We start from the raw sequence: 27,906 nt of genomic DNA on the forward strand, positions 1-27,906 counted from the left end.
TGAAACTGCTGCCTAATTTCTGATTGGCTGACACATTTGAAGACGTTCTGAAATACCCAATGAGCACACACCTGTGACCACACTGGAATATTAATCCGCCAACCGGAAACCACCGCTGAACCACCGCTGGGGAACTATATTCCTCGGCGGAAGATCAATACAAATACAAAAAATCCATCCTCCATGTCTATATTATTGCAAAAATAATAGTAATTTGACTTTCATTCGTAGAGTAGAAAATACTAAATAGCATCAACGTTGTATTTGTTTATTTGTTTAACTATATATTTATATCTTTCTCTATAGCAGCATAGGGGGAAGTCCATATGGGAACGGGCAGTTCACACATCGTTATTGAATGAACCAGAAATATGTTACCTCTCAATTTATTTAACTTTTTATTTTTTTATTTATGATTATTATTATTTTATTATTTATTTATGATTATGATTATGATTATTTTGTATTTGTATTATACGTTTGAGTAAAAAGTACATGTTTTTATTACATCAGCTAAAAATAATAGTTCTGTGAGGATTGGATTTACATTGAAATATATAATATATCTGTATCTATATCTATCTATCTATCATGGGAGGCAAAATGGTGCAGCAGATCCAATGAATGGCGCTATTTATTGTAATCTTGTCTATATTTGTTCTCTCATCGATTTCTAATCACTGACCTGGGAGCAGTTTGGACCTGCTGTTCAGTTAGTTTGTTAGAGTGAGTGAAGAGCAGACCTCAGATCAGTCGATTAGTTTTTTGTTTTTTTTAAATATATAAGTATATTATAAGATATGAGACATATATGGGATTACTCTTTTGTAAGTAATCAGGTCACATTTTTTGTTCAGGGACATTTTAAATGTTTAAATAGTTCTCAATAGTTGAATGTTGCCTGTAAACAAGATGGGTGGGGGATGTGTGGTATGGATCTTTATCAACAAGAGAGAAAGAGGTGGGGGAAGGCATGGGAAACTGATGGGGGAGGCCAAGAATGCCACATGGTTTGAAGAGCCTGGATAAAGCTCTTAGGCATGCAGAAGATTGGGTTATAATGTACCAATAATCTAACATTATCCTGGCTATTGGGGGCAAAAAACGCTTTTTAAAGAGACTTTTTGCAGCTTAACTCACTCTCTGATCACTTTTAGGATGTTTTTCTCAGAAATTAAAATGTTAAGAAGCAGCAGATTGACCAACACTGCATCTGAGCTAGGAGCAGCTTTTTGACAAATGAGGAGCTGACAATTTAGCTCAATTCCACTCATGTGGATCATTTTTCAGATTACATTTCAGATCTGAGGCACAGGCTCTGCTGGTGAGACGTTTAAAAACAAATCTGCCTGCCCTCTCACGCTGCTGCAGCTTATGTTACAGTGTCACTATAAAATATTCATCCATGGAAAATCTCTTTGATTCCAGCCGTCTTCATAGGTTTAAAGTCAGCCTAAACATGTAACTCAAACTAGAGCGTCGGCAGATTGAACTCCAGCAGGCTGAAGCTCCACTTTCCTCCACATTTGCTCCCCCAAAGGGACACCGGGGGAACCGTGTGCTCTGCCCGTGCCATCTCATCCATTTACCGAGGAAAAAAGGAGGATGTCCGCTCCCTCTCCTCCAGGTGAGTCCCTTTAAACAACTTTTATAGTAAGCTTCTTGTATTTGACTTTACATGTCCTGAAAAAGCAGTGGATGTGGTGTTTGGTTGCGGCTGAGCTCACCCCTCTGAAGCTGTAGAACCTGCTTTTCACTGACCTGAAATGACCGGCTTTCAGCAGCATGAGAAAGTGATGGATCGGCTCTTTTATCAAACCCATTCAAACAACGCTATAAATGCGCACATAATCTTTGTTTTGATTTAGGACTAATGCACATGGAAAACTAAAACGACCTTATCGGTAAAAAGTAACTAAAAACCAAACAGTAAAACAAACGTTATCGGTCAATGCCCATTTGAACTAATTCTAAGAATATTATAGGAATATTATGGCATTAGTATTGCGGTGATCTTTGGAGCAGAAGTCCATTCATAGCCTTTGTGGGATTAACAATGACACTTGAGTGGTGATATCAACCTTTAAGAAAAGGCAAATACAGTCAAAAAGTCATACTGACCATAAAGGATCCGAGCAGAAAAATTCAACCAAAAAATAAAACGTGATTTAGAGAAGTGTAAGCGGATATGTGGTGCCATTGTGCGCAGTTTTTGGCGCACCGGCTCCAGAGGCGCTTCTCCTCCAAACCTCCTCCCTCTGTCTCTGACGTCACCGGTATTTCATTCACTTCTATCTCGCTGTTTGCTGATGTCGGGGGAGACTTTTTAAGATTGAAAACTACTTTAAAATACGTGATGTCTCCCCCTTAAAACGTCGTATTGCTAATTTGTCTCGCTGTGCCCATCTACAACAGAATGGGAATCACCCTGCTGTGTGCAATAGGTGCATGGTAAAAGAAAGTCTAAAGGCTCTTAAAAATGTGTCGGATCAAACGTGTCGTGTGAAAAAATATTTAATCCGCCAACACACATATTACATTTGATATTAAATGAAGAATGTAATGGTACTTTTGTTAAATAAAGCGAGGGGATGAAGACAGGATGCTGCAGGATGTGGGTTACTTTGTGGTCCAATAAGGAGCACATGGCACATGTACGCTTTTGTTGGACTTGAGTAGCCTACATTTTTTCGTTGATTCAAAAATATTCCTTAACGAAATCTAAAGATATGTCAAATGAGGAACTTCATTTAAATACTAAAACTATTGTTTAATTGAGGTAGAGTCAGAAATCCTCCCCCATGTGATTTAAAACCAAGTGAAGTCCAATCAACCTGTATTTAGAATTGTAAATGATTAAAACAATAAAGTGAATAATCACTTGATTCATGTAAAACATTCCACATGCTCATATTCTCCAGTTCTAGGACAAATAACTCTGAGAGGAGATGGCCTGTTTCCCCAGCACTGTTTACACTTCCTTGCAAAGGTTATAAAAAAGTGAAGGATTGGTGTCTGGAATGCATGAAGTAAACGACAAAAAAAAATAACCCCTTCACTTAAAGAGAAAGGAGAAAAGGGGAGAGACAAACTCAATGAACCCTTTGAACTGCATTGACAGCAACAAGGCACATTTCCTCTGGGAGCCTTTAGGGTGAGGAGTGGGGGTTGGGTGGGGTTAGCTGGGGTTAGCTGGGGTTAGCTGGGGTGATGGAGTCCAAAGTCTGCTCAGAAAGTTGGTATTCAAACAGCTCAGGAATCTGGCTGTACTCCTCAGGTTAAAAGCTCAAAAAGATCTATTTAGATCGAAGTGATTTATTTATATGACTGCCTAAAATCTCAGTCTGATTTTAGTACCATCATTTCCCTTATTGGCTGTATAACAACTACACTTAATTCATGCTTACTGCTTTAAGATTGCTAAAAAAAAGTGACTATGGCTAGATTTAATTTATCAAAACATCGTGAGGATAAATAAAAAAATAAAAAGTTGAATATATTTAATGAGTAGTTGGTGTTCACTTCAGCAAACCATCCTCCACATTATCAAGGGGAAACAAGGTATTTTCCTTTCTCTTATTTAACTAAGTAAAACATGTGATTGTGGCTCACTGTGAAAGCTTCAGTGGATTTTTCGTCATGCCCGAAAAGACTGATATGTTTTATTAATATATTCAAATGTTATGAGTAAACCAAAGCAAAGAATACTACTTTCTTTGAATCTAAATGTAATGTCTTATTGATTCAGAATAACTCAAATACAAAACTGTACTTCATATAATTCCAAAAAGGTTCAAACAAAGGTCATGTTATTCTTAACTGATTATATATCCAGATACAGACAGTGTTTATTTAAATTCAAGTTAATATAACAGCAACATCTTTTTGGAAACGTTTCCAACATAGCTTACTTTGGGCAACTTTACTTGCATATTTCTTAAGCCAGTAATACAACAATTATCAAAATGATGTTGCCATATGCCAATCATGTTTTGCTTTTGCAGAACTTCACAAGAAAGCTGATCTGTGTCTTCATGTTCTCCTCTGGACAAGTTTGCAATGGGGGTAAAATAGCAACAAAACAAACACAACTCAATCAATCCTATCTTGCAGCAGACTAATCAAAGACTTCCAGTTGGTGTTGATAAAAGGTTTACAACTAAATAAACTGAAGTGTTTCTATCTAATCTTTCAAACAGACCAAAGCCTGTTTCTTAAAGTACTTTATATGACAGGTTTCTATCCAAACACAAACAGTTACACAAGTTAGAAAACAATCTTTCCCTGCAGCATAATGTAGTGTCTTGAGTAAGACTTTTATTTAGTGTTAATTATTAGGAAAATGAATGTAATCCAAAGGAGCTTATTCTTCACTTTTATGCAAAACTTCAAACCAAAAATGGTTATGTCTGCTTTCTACAAATACAGAAGTGGGAACAGATTTAAAGTTGAACCATCGTAAACAATACAATCTCACAACATAGACAATTAAATGGAGGGGCAAAGTAGGACGTATACAGTAGCTGGTGTTGATAAGAAGGTTAACAACTATGTTCTTCATGTTCCCCTCTGTGGGGGAAAAGTAGCTCAGACTAAATCAAAATGAAGTCAATGTTACTTTGCAGCATAAAGAGTCATCAAAGAAAGCCAAAGTGTGACTTCTAGTTGGTGTTGATAACAAGGTTAACAACAAAATAAACCGAAGAACATGTATTTCCAGCTAATCTTTGAATTGACCAAAGCATATGTTACTCATGTTCCCTTTTTGTTTTTAAATACTTTATGGCAGGTTGCTATCAAAGCTAAAAGCAAGAGGAAAAAGACTGATGGAAGTTTAAAAAAGTTAGAAAACAATGTTTTCCTGAAGCATAATGTCAGTAAAACGGTTAGGCTTTTATTTGGTGTTAGTTAGAGTAACCAAAGAAGATGATCCTTCACTTTAATGCAAACGTTCTAACACAAATGTGCTCTTTTTTAGCTGTTCTCTACAAATAAAAAAGTTTTTAAACAATCTTATCCTAAAATATAAAGACAATGAAATAGGAGGCCAAAGCACGAGTTGTAGCTGGAGTTGATAATAAGGTTATCAACTAATTAAACTAAAGAAATGAAATGTCCGGCTCATTTTTAAAACAGACATGTTACAGATGTGAATTCTTTGCAGAAATTAATATAACAAATATTTGAATTCATTTCTTAACAAATGGAAACACGGAGAAAAGAAAAAAGTAAAGTTAAAACAGGTTTATAAACCAAGGTAGCGGTTTTGATTGCGTTACGTTTATAAATCAGTAGCATGGCTTTTACTTGGTGTTGATTACAAGTCACACATCTAAGGTTAATATTAGCAGTCCATTTAAAAATATGCTAATTTAAAGCTACGTATGCTACACCTATGATTTTCTATTTTTTCAGAACTTTATATGAAATGTTGCTTGTTTGTTCCGTGCACTCTTCCACAAACCATCACACAAGAGATGAATAAAAGATTCATGTGAAGTTTAAACAAGTTTGAATAGAATCTTTTCATGCAGCATAATGTAAAATAAATAGTGGGCATTTGGCGTTATTTATTAGAAAAACAAAAATGTAAAGCAAAAAAGTTGATCCTTCACTTTTGTGCAGAACTTAGAAGGAAAAGTTCTTGTTTTTTGTGGTTCTCGAAAAATAAAAAAAGTGGGAGAAGGTCTAAAGTTTAACAGTTTTTGAGAACAATCTTATCCCACAACATATAGACAATTAAATAGGCCAAAGCACGACGTATACAGTAGCAGAGTGGATAATAAGGTTAACAACTAATTCAACTAAAGAAGTTACATTTCCAGTTCATCTTTAAAATAGACAAAAAAAATGGCTGTGTACAAATGTACGATTTCTTTGCAGAACATAATATGAAGAATCCCTCATTTGTGTTTCTTCACATGGAAGAAAATAGGGATGAAAAGTTAAAGCAAGATTTAAAAAAAAAAGTATTCTGCAGCCAACTTTGTTGAGATTGTGTTAAGTTATGAAAAACGGTGGCATTCATTTCACTTGGTGTTGATTCAAAGTCAAAATCTAATGTTAATATAAAATGGGCTAATTATTGGCTATGTAATGTGTATGAATTCCCTATTTTTTGCAAAACTTTATATACAATGTTTTGTTTGATGTACTGTTACACCAACAGTGGAAAAAAGATTCATGGGAAGTGTGAAAATAATCTTTTCATGCAGCAAAACGTGAAATAAAAAGGGGGCTTGCGAAAAACATTTAGTGGTAATTATGAGAAAAACTCAAATGTAAAGCAAAGAAGTTGGTCGCTCACTTTCATGCAACATTTAGAAGGAAAAGTTCCTGTTTGTCGTTGTTCTCCAAAAATAAAAAAGTGTAAAAGGGTCTAAAGTTTAATAACAAAATATCATCCTGCAACATAGAGACAACCAACGTTCTATATATATCTTTTAAATAGACCAAAGCATGGCGATGTTTCTAATATCTGTTTTTCTACAGAACTTAACAGGAAAATGTCTCTTTTTAAATGTATTTCTTTACAAATAGAGACTAAAAATAAGATAAAAAGGTAAACTAAATACAACTTCACTTGGTGTTTCTAAGCTAAGCTAATGTTTGCATTTTCAGTCGATATAAAAATAGGCTTATTAAATGGTATATGAGTTCCCATTTCTTTTATAAAACTTGTTGTAAAGGATTTTGTTAAATGTACGACATCCATAAAAACAGGGAGAAAAAGACTAGGAAAATGAAAAGAAGGCTATGTTAGTTTGAAATTGTTTTCCTACAGTATAAAGTAAAAAAAGAGGTGACTTGAGTGAGACTTTTATTTATTTTAGGAAAAACAAAAATGTACACCAAAGAAGTTGATCTCCCTTTTTTTTTTTTTAACCAAAAAACAACTTTTTCACAAATAAAAATGAAAAACAAGTTTGAGACAATCATATTATGCTACATTAAGACAATTAAAAATGAATCCTAAGGTATGACTTCTAGTTGGTGTTGATAATGCAAAGGAAAGTTTAAATAAGCTTCAGTAAAATAAAGGTTTAAGAAACGTTCCCATACAAACACCCTGTCTTCATCCACACAACATCAGTCTGAGATGTTTCCCCTCCAATTCACATTCAAAATATTTTTCCCAGCCGAACTGAGATGTTCACATTGAGTTAAGGTGCCTCTAAATCTCCACTAATCTCTGTTTTGGTATTTCAGTGGCTTCCTTTGACTAACAGGCACACCCAAAGCCACCCATATCTAAATGTTCCCTCAGTGAGAAGCACTACGGGGATTCCCACTGACTGGTCCTATCAGAATGGTCCTGTCACGATATGAGTGAGTGGATAACATCTGACACTGGGATCCAACCCTGTGACCCAAACAGTAATTCTATGGCCACTGCAGAGGCCTCCTCTACAAGCATCTTCAAAAACAGGCCTGACCGCGGGCTGGGATGGATGGATGGGGGTAGGGGGAAAAGCTTGGGAATTCCAGAGGGTGGGCTCTATCGCCCTGGTGGGTGGAGATGGGCTTGTTGTTGTCTCATTCCTCCAACGTGTTTTTCTTCTATCCACATACAATACATACAATACATACAATAACCCCTAGAGTAGATACGAGATAAGGAGTGAAGTTTCTCATTGGACGTAGTATTTTTCAGGCTTGGTTTTGTGCTGTGTGGCCTTGAGTAACCTGCAGCTGGTGAATACACTTATGTGTGTGTGTGTGTGTGTGTGTGTGTGTGTGTGTGTGTGTGTGTGTCCTATTGGTGGGAAGAAATATGGATGCAGTGAAGATTATTTTTTCCAAGTTTAATTTTTGTGGAAGGATTGTGAAGTTGTTTTTGTTAAGTTTACACTTTTCTATGATGTACAGTCTTTATTAATAAAAAAGTAAGCAACAGTGGAGTTGTATAAATCAAATGAACACATGGAAGCTATATGAAGATAAAAAGTATATTTTAAAGGAGTTATTAACTTCACAAGTGTTTGCTTAAGTTTTACTCATATTTACAGTTTTTTTTACGATTGCTTTGATATGAGAAATGTGCACTATAGTAAACTTTTTTTTAACATAAACTAAATCTCTTCAGAAGTTTTTTTTTGCTGTGTCTTTATGATTTTGTAATGCAAATGAGAATCAAGCACATGGCTTTCTTCACAAACTTATAAAGCATTTAATCATGACCCGTATAGAGGGTTGATTTTCTTCTGACAACTGAACACATCAGTTTTCAGGTTTGTTTTTCTGGGTTTTCCAGTCACATTCCAAAGCTGTGAGTTCAGCTCTCCTCTGGTGCCCACTATGATGCTGGGAGGTAACTGGTCGTATGTTACGGAACATGAGCTCAAAAACAACATGTGCATGCATGGAAAGCATAGAAAATTAGCATCACATTATTATTCTGTATTGTTATTTTAAGGTATTTCGGTCCTGAGTAAAGGGAACTCTCGTGTGGTTAGTTATTTCTGTAACAAAGATGTGAGTTTATTTAACGGAAACATAAATCACACATTAAAACAGGAATCATGTTTTGGTGTAAGATGTTAGGTAAAATACGACATTTGTTGGCATGTTTTATAGGAATTATGAGTTTCTAGCAAGTTTACTTTCTTTGTTAATTTTAAGCGTTCTATTTATTATAATACATGTCTAAAAATATGATTGGACATCTATGGATGCATTATATTTTTGGAAAAAGCAGTTTTTTTAGGAAGGGCACTTTTTTCCAGCTAATTTTAAATGTTAAGCCTTAACATAATTACTAATAATCTTTGCAATGTGATATTTTATGTTAGAAGTTCTTGTCTGACCAATGTTTCACCATTGATAGATTGCCTATTTGTGTTGCCTTAAAACCCCTGAGCACTTATATTAATCACATGTGTTAATATGCATATATATAATCATTAAAAAGCCCAAACACTTGCTGTTTCTTTTGCTTGTTTATTTCCCTATGTTCCATGTGTTCTCCTTATGTGTGCTTTTGTCCCGCTGCTATGACCACCCAATCAAATCCCAAAGGAATAATTCAAATGTAATTTAATCCAATCTAATCTAATCTCTGAGCATAATAGCTTTATGTAGTACACCATCATGATAGGCTACGTCTTTATCCCAAGAAAACACACTATATACAGTTCACGCCACTGTGTGTCAGAGGCTAAACAGGGTTTGTTGTTCTTATCACCACACAACTGGGGTATATTTTGCTTGTGGTTGCGAGTCCGAGTCCCCTCTTGTCTGGAATCGCAGGGCAGAAATTAGCAGCAAGAAAGCATGTAATTGACAAAGTCACGTGTTCTCACTACGGGAACGGGCACAGCTAGCTCGAGAGCGAATGAGAGCGAAGGAGAGAGAGAGGGAGAGAGAGGCAGAGGCAGAGAGAGAGAAAGAGGGAGAGCAGTGCAGAGGTGCAGAGAGTGAGGAAAGGATTAAAGCGAAGAAAGAGAGACATGACACAAATATCAAAAGGCAGAAAGCACGCCGTACCATGCGAGCTAAATTAGTGACCGATGGGATCGAGGATGTCGGATTAATGGTGACTACCGTAGCCCGTTTTCGCAGAGGAAGCTTCTCTATTGCAACTTGGGCGCAGAGGGTCCGCGGGGAAACATGGCCGAAGGTTATTCTGCAATTATTTTCTATTTTCTGCTTAGTTTTTACCTCCCCTGTCTGCTAGCTCAAGGAAGGGGGTGTCGTGGGGGGCAAGGTGCAATGTGAATGTTGTTCCAAACCTCAAAAAACCCCGACCTGAACCGCCCCTACCGGGCAGTGTATCCCACCATGTTTCGCTGCATTAAGATGTATGCATTGTTGGAGCGTATATGTGCTACTCTGCCCAGCAGTAAAGCTTGGGGAACCATGTGTACACCTGCCTTTTTGGATCCCATAGCGAGCTCCACTCCACTGTAGCAGCGGGCTGTGGATGCACGAGACAAATCCTCACAAAGTTACACGGACCGAGCACTCCTGTGCACGAGACCGAGTTCATCTGTCAGGGAGTAACAAACAACTTTCATGCACACAGCACCACGCGCCCTCCAGATCCCCTTTTTGATGCCGAAACTAGTAGTGTAGGAAATGTCTACCGGCCCTGAACTTCACATAGCCCGTGTTTGTAAGTGGAGGGGATTCCCCCCGCGCTTCTTGAAGAAGTTTACGCAACGGGGCCCATTAAACTAAACCTTTATGCGTTCAGAGAAGTAACCATCCCGTGTCCTGTGAGCCTGTAAAATGTTTTAACTTGTTTCCTGTTTGTTTCAGGAGGGCCGTGTAAAGGTGGCGGAGAAGACCCCACCAAGTCCACCGAGCAGCAGGAGGACCGGACTCGACCTCAGGTCCTGTCGGGCTCAGGCTTCTGTAAATGGTTCAACGTCCGGATGGGCTTTGGATTTATTTCAATGACCAGCAGCGATGGGAGCCCCGTCGACCCCCCTCTGGATGTTTTCGTCCACCAAGTAAGTTGACGCCAAAAAAAGAAAAGAAAGAAAGAGGAATAAACATCTGTGCTGATGTGTTGCGGATTTGGTCTTTCCTAACGTGATGAATGATTGATTAGTTTTATTTCCTTTTCCAACAATTTCCCTGTCACTTCGTACCCCTTTCTCGTTCCTCGTAGGCCCCCTTTGTATTCCTCCTCAGAGCGCCAGCTACATTGTATCATCCGGATGTTTTGCATTGCCCAACATGTTACTGTGTAATCACACGTTGTCCACGAGCGTGAATAAAAAGCACGTTAAGTTTCCTCTTTGAGCCACATGTGTCCAGGCTTTCCCCTCCCTCGCTTCCCCTGTCGTGTGGCTGTGACACGGTTAGTTTCACACTTGGACAGTCGGGAAGCATGCTTTAAATAAGTCAAACTGCACCCTCGTGCTACTCCTTTGCTGCTGTTTTGTGGATGTGTTTGAAGCATCCCTTTGGCCTGTTTTCCACCGCATGTGTACTTGTGATTTATTGTGCATGGGGTTCATTTCTGAAGCTTTGTTTTCCACTTATTCTGCAGCACACAAAGAGGCTCCTCTTCTCCCTGTGTTTAATCGCCCTATTTTACGGTCCTATAAAATGGCTTAAAAATACTAGTGGACTGATGAGGAGAGGCATTTTCACCATTTCACGTGACACCCTCCCTGAGCGGTGTCTTTATTGTGGGATGTTGTGCTGGTGGGAAGAGAGGAGGGGCACACGAGGGGTCAGATGTCAGCAGTGATGCAGTGGTGAATAAAACAGGTCCACTGATCATTCATAAAGGCATTCATTTATTTAATTATCCACCCATTCTTGTTGAACTTCAACAATGTTTAATGATATGATTTTTTAAAAGCTGTATCCAGTCTCAAAACAACAAGAGGGACCTCTGAGTGTGGCATTTGAACTTGTTATGTTGTGTACACTATAGGACAGTTTGCAGGGATGAAATGACACTTAACATGTCTCTATGATTTATGTTGTATTCTTCTATTTGTTATTTATTTCCTATGATTTGCATCTTGTGATCATTATACATAAACCATTAATCTATATGATGCTTTTCATTCAGTTATTCTGACGATAAAGTCAAAAAAAATAAAAACTGATATAAAATCATTTAAAATCTGCTGTACACTTGGTGCTTAAAGAAATCACATTTTGAGTGAATTATGTTTACTCTTACTCCATCTATCTTTATATTTATGTCATTGATTGTCATAGGCCTACACAAAATAATGCATTTTTAATATTTGTTATTATATATAAATATTATATTTGTGTGTCGGTGCAGTTTTTGATATGCGAGCCCCACTGTGAATATCTGCAAGCACGAGAGGCTAAGGGAAGTGCATATTGCAGTATCCATCTTTTGATTGATACTTACATATTGTGGCGCCATTGATTGAGCGTGCTCCATCAATCTACATACTCCCAGCTCCTATTTCCCTGCTGCCATAAAGGTTTTTTAGTAGTATATCAGGGCAGAAGGGTTTAGTCTGGGGAAGCAGTCTGAAGAGCCCAGTAGAAGTCAAATAAAGACTGCCGTTTGTAACCTATAGGACCGGGCAGGCTGGTGGTAATAGGTGTCTGTGGGAATATTTCTCAAATGCATGCAGTCTAGTGTGATTTTTTCAAACCACAGGAGGGGGAGATGATTGTAATGACTAGCTCTGCTCTACATTATGTGTGGCAAGCTGCATTTCCATGTTCAGAAAATGCCAATTGTTCCATTAAAACCTTTTTTCTTTTAACAGAATAATTATCTAGCATACAATGATATGTTTACATCAGTGCATTTCCCCCAGTCTTTCCAGCTACGTGTTTCCAATAATACAGCTGTCATTTAGCACAAAGAGCCAAACAATATGCATTCATAAGCACATTGTCGTATTCTATGCAAAACACCCCAGTGTTTGCATACTCTCTCATTGAAGCAGTCACTCTCATTTGCTCTGACTGTTGCTCCCTCTCTAGACTGTCAGCCTGGAGACTTTGGGAAATATAAATGCTGTTTTGGAAATGTTCTGTCGTGGGTACATACGGAATAAATCCTGCAGGTTATCATGTATGTCTACAGTATCAGGAACATATTCTATATCAAATACATTGAGTACTGCTGTTGAAATCTTTGATATGCATACAGTAGGGCTGCTATTAACCGTTTTTCTTTATTGACTAAACTGACAATTATTTACAAGATTAATAGTTTGGTCTATAACATGTAAGATTAGTAAAAAAATCAACCCTAACTTCTTGGAAATGTTTAGTTTTTTCAGTCTTAAACCCAATGATATCCACTTCAATAGGATTTAAAGAGGAATAAAGCATGACATTTTCATAATCAGGAGGCTATAAAAGCTATATTTTGAAGAATAACTGATTGAATAATCCAAAACGTTTTAATAGATTTTTCTGTCAATCAACTTATCGTTTAATTTCTGTAGCTGTAGCACAAAGACACTATACAAGCTGTTGGAAGAGTCTTCAGGGAGAGGTCATGTTATATATGTTTTGCATTTATAATACAAGGTTAACTGATGTGAGAAATAGTGGAAGAATTGCAGATGTATTGCTGTACAATACTCCCCCTACATGCACGAGAGGTAGAGAGAGAGCGAGGTGAGAGCGATGGGCAGGGGAAGAGGGAGCATGAGGACAGGAGAAAGAGGGGGAGAGAGGAGGAGTTTTCCTAGGAGAGGGAAAGAGGAGGGATGTGGGAAAAATAAGTGTTGGCGAAGGGGAGGCGGTGCGGGGGGGGGGGGGCGTCGGAGGGGTGCTAGTGGTAGCCGAAAGAGGAAAACATGAGCGAGAGGTTGGAAAAAGACGAGTGAGTGAAAGAGCAGGAGGTGGGAGAGAGGGAGGGTGAGAGTGTGTGAGTCAGCGCGAGGGTCCCCGCCCGACCACGAGTTCTCTTCCTGGGAGGCCTCTTCATCACGGCTCCTATCTGATCACTTCCTTTTTGGAAGGTGTGTGTGTGTGTGTGTGAGAGAGAGAGGGTAATTAAGCTTCCTCACCCACTTTACCTCTCTACTTAGTGATTCCACACACAAAGCCGTTTCATTATCTCTGTTTGTCAACCCCTACCTGGACTGAGTGTTTTTCTGTGTGGAAATGTGTGTGTGTGCGTGTGTGAGTTCCTGCTGGGACACGGGGGGTGCTCTCTCCTCGGGCATTCTTTTAAAAAGAGGAATTTCTTTAAAGACAAAAAGGCAGGAGGGTTGGGTGGGGTGAGGGGGTGTGTGGCGGTGAGGTGGGGGGCTGCTTGCCCTTTGTCGGTAATCAGTTTGAAATGTTGAACAGTTTGCTGCTGCTGCTGCTGCTATTCTCCTGAAACCTCCAGTGTGTTCAATTTATGGAACCTCCGTGAGTGAGTGTGTGTGTGTGTGTGTGTGTGGTTCTTACTTTCTGCTCTTAACCACCAGGTTGTTGATGTCTACATGGGAACCGTTGTAAGATGTTTGAGGTCTTTGGAGTGTGTGTGCGTGCGTGCGAGAGAGTGTGTGTGTTTTGTGTAGCAAGGTTAAAGTGGGCCCCTAGTGAGATTAACCTCTGGTCCGTGTCACCGTTTGGCATGCAGGCCCCACCCATCTCTGCCTCTAGATAGCCAGTATCAGGCTTTGTCTCTCCTGCAGCCACACTATCCGCCCCCCCCACCCTCCCCACCTCCTCCACCACCAACCCACCCTTCTCTTCTGCACATCAAAAAACGCAAAAGAAGAAGAAAGAGTAGTCATGTGACTTCCTTTTGAGGAGCTGGCCACATACAGAGGAGATGATTGGTAATTGGAAAGGTGGCGGAGTAGAAAGCAGAGCAGGGCTAAGAACAAGTCACACACTTTATTTATATCATTTCATTTAGAAATCTAATCGCACTGAAACACTCAACAATGAAGATTGAAATTAGATCAAACACTCAGTAAATGTGTCTTTGAAATAGGCTTTTTTTTATGCTGGTCTGTTTATTTTCTTAGTAGAATAAAGAAGTTAGCAAGTACTTTAAACATACATGTAATAAGATAAGAGACCTTTATTGATCCCTGTGGGGACATTCAGGATTGATTTATTATAGAGTACTCTGCCGATTACATTTATATCTTTCTTTTTTAATTACCCATTCCACAATTTCTTTTTTAATCTGACCAAAGACATTTTTATGAAAACATGTTCACATGTACTTGTGCCTGAAATATTATTGAAACTATTAATTAATACAGTTGCAGATTATATCAACTAAGTGATAAATATATACAGTCTTAGAAAATAATACATTTGGAAAAAGCCCATCTAATTCAAGGTTAGTTTTGGAGAGATTTTCTTTGTCTTAAACACGGTTTGAAATGTTACAATGGAGTGAAATCTACAACCAAATTATATATAAAAACTTTGTTCAAGCATAAGATTCAGATGATACTTAGAAAGATTTGGATCATGCTTGAATGTATGAGTGTTGAATTCAGTTCCAACATTTCATTTCCAGCTGCTGGTATTTGCCTTTACAAAAAAACTAAGCTGCAACAAAATCAATGTGATAATGATCTTATTTAATGTGGAATGATAACATTGTTCATACAACTTGAACTGAGACAAACACAGTTGCTACTTGTAAAAAAGGTTTGTTTATTCTTTTGCTTATGGTGAAGTTTAGTATCAACATTTTCTTTTAAAATCCACTTAGGTATCTATATACTAAGATTTGCTCATTAATCATGTCATTTGAGAAGGTGTCACTTAAAATTGTTTATATGGGATTTTGGAAAGAACACTACCCTTTGTGTGAAGCAGCTTGGTAAGTGTGCTTCTGTTCTGAACGGCTCCAGTTATTAGCCGGCTGTGCGTTTTATCACCAGCCACCTCGGCGAGGTTCATTTCCCCTCTCTTGCTGATAAATGTAGCAAGATGATCTAGTGCTTCCTCCCTCAGATCAAATATTTGCCCAAGTCATAATCGGGGGTGTTGGATGTTGTTAATTTGAGGTAGAGGAAACATGAAGGCTTTTAAGTGTTTGATGGGGGTTGGGCAGGGTTCAAGGGTCAGGGCCGCTAATGACAACGTGTTGAGGAGGGCTGGGGTCCGCGTCATGAGAGCGGCTCTGTTGGTGGTTTCATCGGCATATTTGTGTGTTGTTTTTTTCCCTCCTCCTCCATCCAGCTTTCTCGCTCCTTTTTCCCTCTTTCTTCTTTGGTTTATATGCGTCCTGTTGGCTTATGTCCATCTGAGCTGATCTGGCCCAGCTTTGTCCACTTAGCATTTCCTGTGTGTAAAAAGCTACTTAATGGCACCACGCCACATGGTGACCGCCATCTCCCTCACGCTCACCTCTACACACCCCCTTTCCCTCTCAATACGAGCACGATCGGCTCTGCGTGGGCCACCTCTGATTTAAAGCATCCCATAATTAGCCATTCCATAGCCGGTGGTCGCCACGGAGAGAGGCTGGTGGAGGATGGTGTCCTCTCCCCGCTTCCACATCCCCTCACGTTACAGCTTCCTGTATTGATTGCCGGGCCCTGTGATGACGAGGACCTGGTTGATGAAAAGGAGGGCTATTTCTATCCAGGATGTTGGAGTCCGTATTGATCGCTGGCTCCTTCTTACACACACAAACACACACACACTCGAGCCATAGGAAGATATTTATTACATATAAGGAAGCTCGTAAGCATAATCAAGCCATTTTTAGAGTACGTCGGTATCCATTTTGTTGGCTCAGTTTCTCTACTTTTCAGGGTGACAGTAGCGGCCGGTGGCTCTGAGTTAAAGCTCTGGAGCTGGTGTGGTCCGCCAGTCGGGCGGGGGGGGGGGGCTATACCACTGACCCCCGGATTTCTGCTGCTGACCTGTGGGGCTCCTGATCAAATGGGGGTTTTGTTCCTGGGCTCCCCCCAGGTCCAGCCACTGATCAGGAGTTGCTCCTCCATTGGAGCTGAACAGAATGCGCTGGAGGCATTTCCATGAGCCCCCCCCCACCTCCCTCCCCTCTCCTCCTCTGGACTCCCTCCCTCATCCACCACCCCCCTGCTCCAGGCCACTCCTCCATTTTGTGTTCTCCCTCTCTCCTCCTCTGACGTTGTTTCGTTCCCTCTCCCCGTCCGTGCCCTTTCCTGACCTCTGTGCGTAAACTGAAACTGGTCAGGACACCCGCCAGGTCACCCGAGATGAGGGGTCTCAAGTTACAGGTTCTGATTTGTGATTTCAAATGTAGTTTTTCACACACACATTGACACACCAGCACACACGCATGTAAATCCACATGCTGCTTTTTATTACGTAAGTGTGGAGAGACCTAGCCGCTGCCAGCCCACGCTCCAGATATGAACCTCATCTGAGACATGAGTGTGATACCATGTCTTGTATGGAGGACGTGTGTGTGTGTGTTTTCCTGCATTTCGGCAGAACAAAAGAGGTTGTGTGGTTTCCTCACTGGTGCATTGACAGGGTTGAAGAGGGGGTAGGGTGCCGAGACAAACCACTCAACTTTGACCTGGCGAGACAAGCTGCCTGTGGACTGAAGACAGGAGAGGAACAGGAAGGGCTCATGCGCCGCACGGTCTATAGACCAGTCTGTGATTATTCATCATTATTCAGTATATGTTTGTTTTGTGGGGGATGGGTGCAATTTTTTTATTCTCTTTCAGCTGATTTCTGCTGCAGGAGTGCCTTCTAGTAATTTGGACGGTCTAATGATTGTAATCATACAATCAATTCGGGTTTTATTTTGATCAAGCATGGGTCTGACTGATTGAGGTTCCTTGATTTGTGGTTTTAGAACGATAGGAAGTCAGTTTTGGTTCATGTTGTTGCAGTTCTTAGTTGATTAATAAATTGTCAATGCTTGGTTATTGTTTTTTTTTAGCACAGCAACTCCTAACCTCCAGTACTTGATTATTGTCCTTTCCTCAAAGCCAAATTCAATATCTGAAAACCAAAAATGGATAAGTCCTTCACAAGCAATCACCTAAACGTTCAGTTGTCCTTGCTGTTACCCTCACTGACGGTAGAGAAAGAATCAAAAAGAACATGAAAAAGGGAAAGGCACCAGCCATATTATCAGTCATTTTCCTTTGTTATAAATTGTGAAAATGGAAAGAAAGAGTCACTTCTAAAAGTTAAGATTAAAGGGAAAAGCACAGTTGTTTTGATTATGTTTCATATTTGTGCAAGTTTCAATTATTAGAATTGTTACCACAATTTGGTCCTTTTTTCCAGTATGAAGTGCCTTCAATGATTATGTACTAAAAAGATACACACATTATATTTAAATAGAATAAAATAAAACGAATGCATCGAATTCATGATTATAGTTTAATTCTATCTGCACAATATACATGTCATGGCCCTTCAAAAAACATGTTTAGTATAAGTCTGTGTAGTAAAGAAGAAGTTGTTTGAACAGATTTTCTTTTTAATCAAAACTGTATTTTTTTAACATTGTTTTAATGTATTAAGTTTGTCTTGTATGTACCTATCTATATCTACATATTTTTATAAAAACAAACTCATCTTAGTTCTTTTAATAGTCAAAATGTCAATTTTCAGGGTGGATTTTCGTGAAAAAATACCTTTTTTAAAGATAACCTAAAACGGATTTATTAAACATTAAATTCAATAATTATAATATATATATTTTTAAAACATATTTTTCCAAACATGTGATATTCTTGGCCTATTTCGCATTATTTAACTTGACTGACTTAGTATTAAAATGTTTCCATGCGATGGTTGTCACATTTATTCTGCAAACCTGTATTTGGAATTTAAAAATCTGTATTAACGGCTGCAAAATAATTATTTAAATATGAGTTTACTATGATTTATTTATTATAAACAGTTTGAAACATAGAAAGCTTCTGAATGAAACACAGTTTAAACTATAACTCGTTATCCTTCGTTTCTAAAAGCATATAGTGAAACTCTAACATAAACCCTAATTCATCCCGATGTTACTCTTGAATCTTTATGCCATTGGTAGTCAGATATCCTTCAGAGTACAATGAGCTCAGACACTATTCTTAGCTTGATGAATTAATGACCACTTACTCTCTTCTCCCTGCTTTTCACCTTCCCATCTTGTCTCTCTCTTTTATTCACATTACTTTCCACTAATGGATCACCTAAATAACTCCTTTGTTGTTGCATTTGTCGACACAATTTGAATGCAAAGAAAATGCTGCTGAGCACATTTTCTCTCCTTCCTGTATGGTTTACATTTAACTCTGATCATTTGTTCCTTTTTCTGCATCTTTCTCCTACCCATCCGGGAATTTACAGAAAGCCTGTGTGTTATTTATAGGCCTCGATGTATAGTAGGTTAGCTCTGCTCACTGCACACTGCGTGCTCGTGTGGGTGTGTGTACCTACCGAGATCTGCAGGGCGGCTGCCATTCATGAAGGTCACGCATACAGTGCCTATCAGCCGTCCGTTATGTGCCATCAGCTGCACATAAATCATTGTGCAGTGGTTATGTAGTAACTAGATCAATAATGCCGATCATGTAGATAAGAGGGATGGTGGATGTGTGCTGAGAGAAAATGATTGCGATGTACTCGTCCTTTCTCCCTGCACAAAGGAATAGGAAGTGGTGCCTCTGTGAAAAGTAGATAAAGGGAGTAAAGCAAGGACGCTGTGTGTGAGATCTCTGTACACACACTTTTTTCTGGCAGTTGGTGTAAACCACAGACAGTCAATCCACCATGTTGGAACCATGTCTTTCTGTGTACACGCTGTGCTACTGCAAAGCCTCCACAGTAAAGTGTTGATTCTTCTGCCACAATTATTTAGAGATTACAAATGTTGATCGGGGACCTGGAAAAGCTCTCAGGCAGCTGTTCATTATGTAAGTGTTAAATTAGCTCTGTGTGTGTGTACTCGCATAATATTAATGCTGAGCTTAATGCTGACAGGCGGACTGAAGTTAAGAACCAAGGCATTCAAATGTGTCGTTTCATTGAAAAATTACCTTTTCTGTTCAATAATGAGGCTCAGTCTTGACATTTGTAAAGCATACAGGCTTTGTCAGGTTACTGTATCATTTGAGGTATAACAAAAAATACACAGCAGAAGCAGTCAGGGTGAAGTACATCTTGATAACAATTTGTGTATGGAGTCTTTCATAACAACATTTTGGAGAGATTTGTCTCTTGAAAAGCTTCAAATGTGTTTCAGCATTATTCACGGACATTATTCTTACTCATGTGTTCCACTGATTTGTATTACAAAATCATATATATCTTGTAAAAATGATATATCCAATCATAATTATTGTTATATGAAATGATATATTATCAATTATCTCCACAGGTGTAACTTCATGCTTTTATACTGAAATTAGAGCAAATTGAAGTAACATGAGCACATATTATACTTGTATCCTACATCAAACTGGACACCACCTGATATCATTTAGACCCTTGTGTATTGCAGGATTTTATCATTTTTTCAAAGAATACATTGAGCTATAAGCACCTACATCTTTTAAACTGATAATTGCTTTTCTCTCCCGACAGAGCAAACTGCTGATGGAGGGTTTCCGCAGCTTAAAGGAGGGAGAGCAGGTGGAGTTCACCTATAAGAAATGCTCCAAGGGCCTGGAGTCCCTGCGGGTGAACGGGCCTGGGGGGGGACCCTGCGCAGGCAGCGAGAGGAGACCCAAAGCCAAGGTCCCACTCCAGAAACGCAAACCAAAGGGAGACCGGTGAGTGATTTAATTAGTATTATTTCCAACATTTCCAACAACATCAAATTGTACATTAAACTGAACACACCTATAAAACAATGAAAGGCATATTTTAAGTGTGCAGTCTTTCGAGATGTTTTTTCTTTTCATTGATATCTTGACAATAAGAAAATGATATAGTGTGCAGCCCTATCCTATGTTTTGTGAGTCAGCAGTAATGTAATGTTTCATTTAAAGCAAACTGAATATATGTGACCGTTGGCAGCCTGCATTTAGAAATCACGGCTGCCTATAGCAGAAGGAGACATATGCTGTACATCTCACTGCAGTGAGCTATTTGTGAGTGGGCTGAGATTATAGATTAAATCTATTGAATCTGCCCGAGTACATGTCTGTTGCTATGGTTATTTTGCACCATAATAAGGAATTGAATAGGGCACTTTGCCTGCCTTTGCCGCTATTTTAAATCAATTTTCCAGCTTTTACTTTAGAGGCGGCATTAGCAGGGATGGATTGGGCTTATATGCATCTCAATGCGGCACTAGCTCAATCAATTGTTTTGTTCTCAGTAAAATCCTGAAGGGCGCTTTGCTAAAATCTGTCAGAGCGAGCCATATAGAGCTCCTTGAAAACGCCTGGTGGTTTTAACACAAGAGGCTGATTTCCCCGTCCTCCTGTTGACAGGGAGTCATGTTTAACAAGCGCTGCCAGGAAGAGCTGTATATGCTGGATACGTTTGCGGGAACACATCACATGACCACTCTAAGGCTGCATTTGCATTTAAAAGTCCATCTCTGCCACTCTTTGTGCTGCATCACAGCTGCTGCAGCCCTGAGTCGCCCTGTTTCTAAGGTGTGAAAAGAAAAAGCTTTTGTTAGAAAAAGCTCCCTTATTGTTTTACATAGCTGAATAATTCAGTTTATTTGGGATAATTGATCCAGTGTTAGGTCAAGTGTCTCTACCTGCTGCTAAGGTGGCAGCGAGGTGGTGTTGGATTCAGAGATGGCAGGTAGACGTCTGTGATGTCATCGGGTCTTTGTGAGCGCTCAGAGCGAGCGGTTAGCTGCTCTGAGCCCTGCTGGTCACTCTGCTGTGCAACCCAACATTCTGTAGCCCACCCTTTACACTGAGGTTCTTTAACTCTCTTAAAGATGTTTCGATGTGAGATTTGTGTTGAAATGTCATGTTTTTGTGGAAATAGTAAACACATTTATTTTTTTTTAAAACACAGTCTACTAAATAAAGATCTACATTTAAATCAAACACATAACTGTTAAATGAAATGCTTTATTTCTCCATTTTGTTATTATCTTGGTTATGGTGGGGTGGTATCAGAGGTGGTTTCCTAATAATAATAATAATAATAATAATAAAATTATTAATTAATGTTTAGATTAATTATTCACAATAAATACAAGGTTTTAAAGACAATAATACTTTCAAAATAGTTTCTTTACAGAATACCGTATTGATTCTTAATTAATGAAAAAACTGACAACTTCTTTATTTCAGTTTTGTTCAAATATGCAATAGATTTTTGGGCAAATAATTTTCTATAAATGTAAAGCATTTCTATTTGAAAGCCTTTGACTTAATTCAGCTGAGCTAAAGCTGTTTTTTACAAATGATTTTGCATACAGTAAACCTCAAAATAGAATGTTAAATATAAATATACTACTTCATCATTGTTACAAATATCTTAATCTGATGTTTGGTTATTCATTTAAACCATGCTATTGAAAGTATTTTGTATTTGTACTCTTATGAATCACGTTGTAAGCACTTGTGTGACTTATTCATGGTTTATCAATGTAATGCTTTTATTAAGAGGCATTGCAAACATATTCATCAGAAATATCCATCCATCTGTCCATGTGGGTAATTGTTAAATTCTCTCTGGACATAATCCAGCCTCCTTCCAAAGCAATCAGGACTGAAACCGCCTTCTTTGGAAAATCCTGGCAGCATTTGTTTTCTTGTGAAGTGGCAGCATTTGACTCAAAAGCTCATTTTGTTAATTGGCTGTGATGCAATACTTAAAACGTAGATAGTGAACCATTGTTTCATGATCATGTACTGCTTTCATCTTCTACCGAAAGACAGCATGACTCTGTTTCAAATCACCACACAGGAGAGTGTTACACTGTGTGCTATTATAGAATTCAAAACACTGAATGAATCACCTGGTTAAGACTTTATGGACAGAGAAGTGTTGAGCATCAGGTTAACAAGGAACAGACATTAAACCGTGAAATGAGAAATCAAGCCTTGAAGAAGAAGAATAATAATAATAATACATGTGATTTATATAGCGCTTTTCCTGGTGCTCAAAGCGCTTAAATATACAAAGAATACTTAATACTTAAGAATACAAGCATCTAATGTATTAAAGAGCCAATAGTGTCCATTTGATTTGATGCGGTTCATTTGGTGGCATCCTTTTTGGCTTTAATCTTTTGGCCTTCGCTTTGTTGTTGTAATCCTTCTAGCACCCAATTGCTTCCTGTCAAATGTAATAAAGCAGTATCGATGTGAACGCCACCGAGTGCTCCTCACATTTGATCCGGAGCCATATTATGTGTTATGCTGCCATCTAGTGTAAAATCCTAGTCGGTGTTTCAACTCCGCAGCGCTGGTGTTTTATGAGGATATACTTTATCTTTTTTTTAATAGAATAATGTTTTGATTTTGTTAGAACATTTTCCGTACAAATACTGAATAAATAAGTAATAAAAGTGTAGTTATAAACATATACATACTCACACATTCCTGAGCAGCTGTGGTACAGAAGTGTCCTAAGGCAAGATACTGAACATACATATTTTCAATGTGTGTGTATCTCTCCTAAGGGGGCCCCTTATATGGACACCTGTGTATAAATACAGTCCATTTACTATTTCATAACGTGGTGAAGTACTTTGTACTCTTTATTGCGGTGGATAAAATGTTATTAGAATTATAAGCATTTACTGTCATTATACAAGTACAACAAGAAGAGTAAAGCTACTCATTTAAGGTGCCATCAAAACATTCAGAATAGACAACATACAACAAATAAAGTGAATATCTTTGTGTGTATAATAAATGATACGTATTGCACATGTATGGGTTATTGTTAATCCCGTTTTCTCCGTCTTTCTGCAGCTGTTATAACTGTGGAGGTCTGGATCACCATGCCAAGGAGTGTGGCCTGCCCCCCCAGCCAAAGAAATGCCACTACTGCCAGAGCATCACGCACATGGTGGCCCAGTGCCCCCACAAGGCGCTGGCCCCCGCCTCAGGCTCTCAGGACCAAAATGTGTCTACCTCTACGGGGCCCTTCCTCGGCCCGCCGGAGGAGGAGGAGCGCTCGGGCTCATCTCCCCTCGAGGGGTCCTCCTCCTCCCCCGAGGAGCCCCAGCCTTCCCGCGGCCCCCGGACCCAGAGGTGGAGGAAGTCCTGAAGACAGCCCAGAGAGGTGTGCCGCTGACCCCTGACCCTCACGTCTCCCCTCAATCAAGGATACCTGAAGCCCCCCCCCCCCCTCATCTACCTCACACCTGTGAAGAAAAAAAAATGGGAGGTCTTGATTTCTTTACTTTTAATGTTATTTTTATTTTTTTCTAACCAGCGCAGCTATGGCAACGATCCACGGGGTACGGACATGCGTGAATGTGTGTGACTGACTTGCAGTCATCTGGTGCAGCTATGGCAACCACCGCTGGAATGGTGACTGCAGGGATCGACTGTTTTTCTTGTTTCAATCAGTGCAGCTCAAGAGTGAAACAACGTGGTATGAATCTTGTGTTTTTTCTTTCTTCTCCTCGGACCTAAGTGTTGGCTTTTCCCCTCACACATGTCGTTGATTGAAAGCCTCCAATTTCTATCCTGTAGGCCTAATCATTCTGAAAATCATGCTGCACACACGGTAGCTCATTTCTAAGACTTTTAGAAGCTCGAGACCCTCTAAGTGATAATCCAGACCCCCAGGATTGTTAGCTTAGTTTGTGAAGATCTGTAGGCACCCTTTTCAGAGGGCGCTTTTAAAAGAAGATGAGCTGCGAAACACATTGTTATAAATCTTTAAACACTCACTTCCAACCTCTCCCTTTTCATGAAATAGACCGGACCGACTGATTGTCACAGAGTGTGTTTGTGCATGCACGTGCACGACTGAGAGAGGGAAAAAGAGTGTGTGTTGGCATGCGTGTGTTGTGCTCCGAAACAAAGCCTCTCTGTCAGACTGGCCCCTCCCCCCCCAGGTGCGAGTCCTCGCTATTAACGATTCAGTTTCCTATTATTAGAGATAGAGCAGTTTAGCTAAAACCTCATATAATCCATAGTTTAGATTCAACGTAATGATCATTAGACTTCCACTTTGGTTGTTGTATAATTAGTTAAAAAATAACCTTACAATTTATAAATCATAGTATAAGTAATTAATATATATGTAAAGTCACAAGATATAAATTCTATTAAGTAAAGCATATATAAGGAATTAGCTCTGACATAGGTAAATAGCCCTGTATATTGTATGGGATACTTTTGTTGGTGTGTGAAAACTTGTAGCTCTCTCTCTCTATTTAACCGTTTTCATCCGTGACGAATCAAACTGACGTTTTTACAATGTATTTACTCCACGCCTTCTCCTTTTACTTCAGTGCAAGGAGTCAGCGCTCACCTCTGACCCCGCACACCTTGTTCGATGAAAGGTGCAGACCATTACAGTGTCCTCACAGCTGCTCTACTTACTTAATACCTCACCTATTCTTCCCTAGCTGTTTGCTCTCCCAGCTGTGTTGCAGTACGGTCAAACCACCTGTTCCTCTTCCATCTGTGCCTACCAGTTGTTAGCTAGCACCAGCCAGGCATCGCTCGCCCCTCCACAGGATGGAGACTCACTGAAGAGAGATAGAGAGGGAGGGAGAGAGAGAGAGAGAGAGAGAGAAGGAGTGCTGCTTTTGGTATAACTTGAATCCCAAGCGTGGCTTTAGTGGCACTTATTTGTGACCTTACAACCCTTCTCTGACCATATTGAATGTGAAAAGAGCTTACCTGAAGTCGACGCCTCACAAAGTTCACATCAGGTCGCTTTGGAGTTGTATCTTAATGTTCTGACAAATCAAATAACTTTGTATAATGATATCAAAGTAGCTTGTGTGTTTTTAAAAAGCTCTAAGTAGACAACCAACTTAATTTTGGTATATTTCTATACCAAAGAGTTTGGCTTTATTTTTTGAAGGCATTTAAAGATAAGATTTGCTTGCTGTCTTTGCCCTTTCACAATAAGAGGGAGTTATTGCTGAAAGCGCAACACTGCAGTTATCGTTTTTTTTTGTTTTTTTTTATATATAAAATGTGCAGCTTTCTGAATGTGTGCGTGCGTTAAAAAAAAAAATCAAGTCTCAACAATGCAGCATGACAGAAAATAAAAGTGAATGACCAAACAACATAAGGAGCACAGCCCATGCTCAGATCTTTATGGAAACAACATCTTTTTGTATGATGTATTTGTACATTTTTACACACAATTCCTCTCAGGATGATGAACTGTTCTCAGGGAATTAACCAAAAAAGTGTATTTTATTCTTTTGGGAATCATCCACTGACTGACTCAACAAACTCTCTTAAGCAATGGTGAAGAGACGTATGTAACCGATTCATGTACTGATATTAGCAACTACCTCTTGAGTTCTACATAGTTGTGCATTTCTTTTCTTTTGTTTTGATGAGCTTGTATGATTAACTGTAGGTCTCTAATGTACTGAGGTGTTGTGTGAGAAGTTCCCCAGTGTTGCCACAGACTCCCTGGTCTTCCTTCCCAGATTTGATAAGTTACTTTTTTTCATTTACTGCAAAACCTTTTTTTTTGTTTACAGCAAAAGCCTACCTCATATGCGCTGTTCCTCCACAAACTCCGTACCTCCTCCCAGACCACCTTTACCTCCACCATGCAGTTCTTTGTTCATTCAATTGCCACTTGTCGCACTAGAGTCACACCACATTTTAAACAAATCAGCCCTGAAGTGGCTCGTCACTTGTGACTCCAAATATCTTACACTCAAAGCCCTTTTTTGAAAGTTTATCAGAAGTTTTGAGAATGTTTGTCTCACATCCAGGGTGACGTTTTTCTGCCAGCTCTGTTATACCGTCAGTATAAACTCATCACTTAGCGGCAGACAGCCAGTGAGCTTACCTCAGTCTGTTGCCCTAGCTATTGACGTGTTAAATATGAAATATTTAACATTCCCGTGTGAACACACTTTGAAAAGATATGGACTGTTATTTTTAGCGTGTTGGTATTTTATCATAACCGTTTTGTAACCACTTCATGTGATGGGCTTAAGGTGGAGAAGAATAGGATTGTACTTCGCACAAGGAGTGCCTATCTCCGTTTTGTTTGTCTCACTCTATTACCAAATAGATGTTTCCTCTTTTTGGGCTCCATGGCCTTGGTCCGCCATTTTTACAGCCTCGGATAATCAGAAGTTGTGTGCTTTGGAGACGACGCCCCGCAAACTGCATTTGTAGTTTAGAGCGACATTTTTAACAGCGGAAAATCAGTAGATTTTGTACTAATGGTGACATTGCATAGACGTCATTAAAAAAAAAAAAACGTTTATGAAGATGAATATTGTTAAAAGTACTTTTTTAAACTTGAAACTTAAAATTGATTTTGCATATGATGGCAGTATTACAGTTCACCCTCAGCTGAGAGAATCACTTTGTTGCAGTGGGCCAGTTACGAACATAATACACAACCGTGGTACAAATATAGTGATATTATTGTTGTTAGTAGCTTTATATTTACTTCCAATCAATGTAACTACTGATTGATCTCTTTATTGTCCTGTTTAATATTTGACACAGCAAAGAAACGTTCTTGTACAATACAGAATAATCTTCTTAACGTAGTGATAATAAAATGGTAATCATAGAGGTTTCTCAAGGCGGCATGTCGGATAACACATTTGTAGAATCACATACTTAATATTTTCCACGTGTCTTCAGTTTTGAATTGAACAGTATCATCCATGCAACCATCAAAAATGTTGCACAGGGTTTTACTAAATACCAAACATTGGTGAACATCTGTCTCAGCAAAAGGATCAAACAAGAACAAATCCTAAATGTGTTATCATTTTTTTAAGACCCCAATCCAAAAAACATCACTGTGGCTTCTTCATTTTGAAATGTACACCAATCTGAGAGTGTAGAAATGAAATGGCAGATGTGGCGGTATGCAGTGTTCAAAGGCATTGTAGAGATTATATCACTTTTATGACACCATATTAACTAAGATTGTGATATTTATTGAGAAACTGGGATGGATCAGATTCATTTTTTAAAGATTTTTTTGTTTCTATTAAATGGATTTGTGTTAAGTTAAACGGATAATTCAGGCTTTGTGGTCACATGTTTTCTTTGCCTCACAATCATCGTCTTTCTGAAGTCAAACCAATGTTAAACTAGGATGACTTTGTAAGCATAAACAGCCTTCAGCTTCCACTAAATATGGTGCAGCAGCTCGGGTACTACACCATCGTTACACTCGCCAATATTTGTAATTTCTGTCTGAAAGCATCAAGCCTACAGCATCAGTCCTCTCCACTCTGCATTTCACAGAAATGTTTGAGCCGTGACCCTTCTCGCTCCTGACCTCCTCTGTTGAGCAATGAAGTTTAGATCACAAATGCCAAGGGCTTATGGTAAATGTTTTTGTTAAAGGCCGCTAAAAACATAGATGTTGAATAAGCAAAGACATTAGATCGCTACTACTGCCGTCCTT

General features: G+C 39.0%; 1 protein-coding gene across 6 annotated transcripts; it reads left to right on the top strand.

Annotated features, from left to right (window-relative positions):
* Window positions 1-964: 964 nt before the first annotated feature.
* On the top strand, window positions 965-26,743 carry lin28b (lin-28 homolog B (C. elegans)). Of its 6 annotated transcripts, none has more exons than XM_034231316.1 (5): window positions 965-1,627; window positions 10,261-10,454; window positions 19,969-20,156; window positions 23,283-23,595; window positions 23,749-26,743. In XM_034231316.1, exons 1-4 carry the CDS (start codon window positions 1,606-1,608, stop codon window positions 23,578-23,580), a joined length of 702 nt encoding a protein of 233 aa, XP_034087207.1. In that variant the 5' UTR covers window positions 965-1,605; the 3' UTR covers window positions 23,581-23,595; window positions 23,749-26,743. The 6 variants fall into 6 exon arrangements, with proteins under 6 accessions (XP_034087207.1, XP_034087237.1, XP_034087216.1 ...); XM_034231325.1 differs by having other exon boundaries at window positions 966-1,324; window positions 1,429-1,627; window positions 23,283-26,743; XM_034231346.1 differs by having other exon boundaries at window positions 10,276-10,454; window positions 23,283-26,743.
* Window positions 26,744-27,906: the final 1,163 nt, after the last annotated feature.

Source organism: Gymnodraco acuticeps, unplaced genomic scaffold, assembly GCF_902827175.1.
Source record: "Gymnodraco acuticeps unplaced genomic scaffold, fGymAcu1.1, whole genome shotgun sequence".
In the NCBI taxonomy this organism is placed as follows: domain Eukaryota; kingdom Metazoa; phylum Chordata; class Actinopteri; order Perciformes; family Bathydraconidae; genus Gymnodraco; species Gymnodraco acuticeps.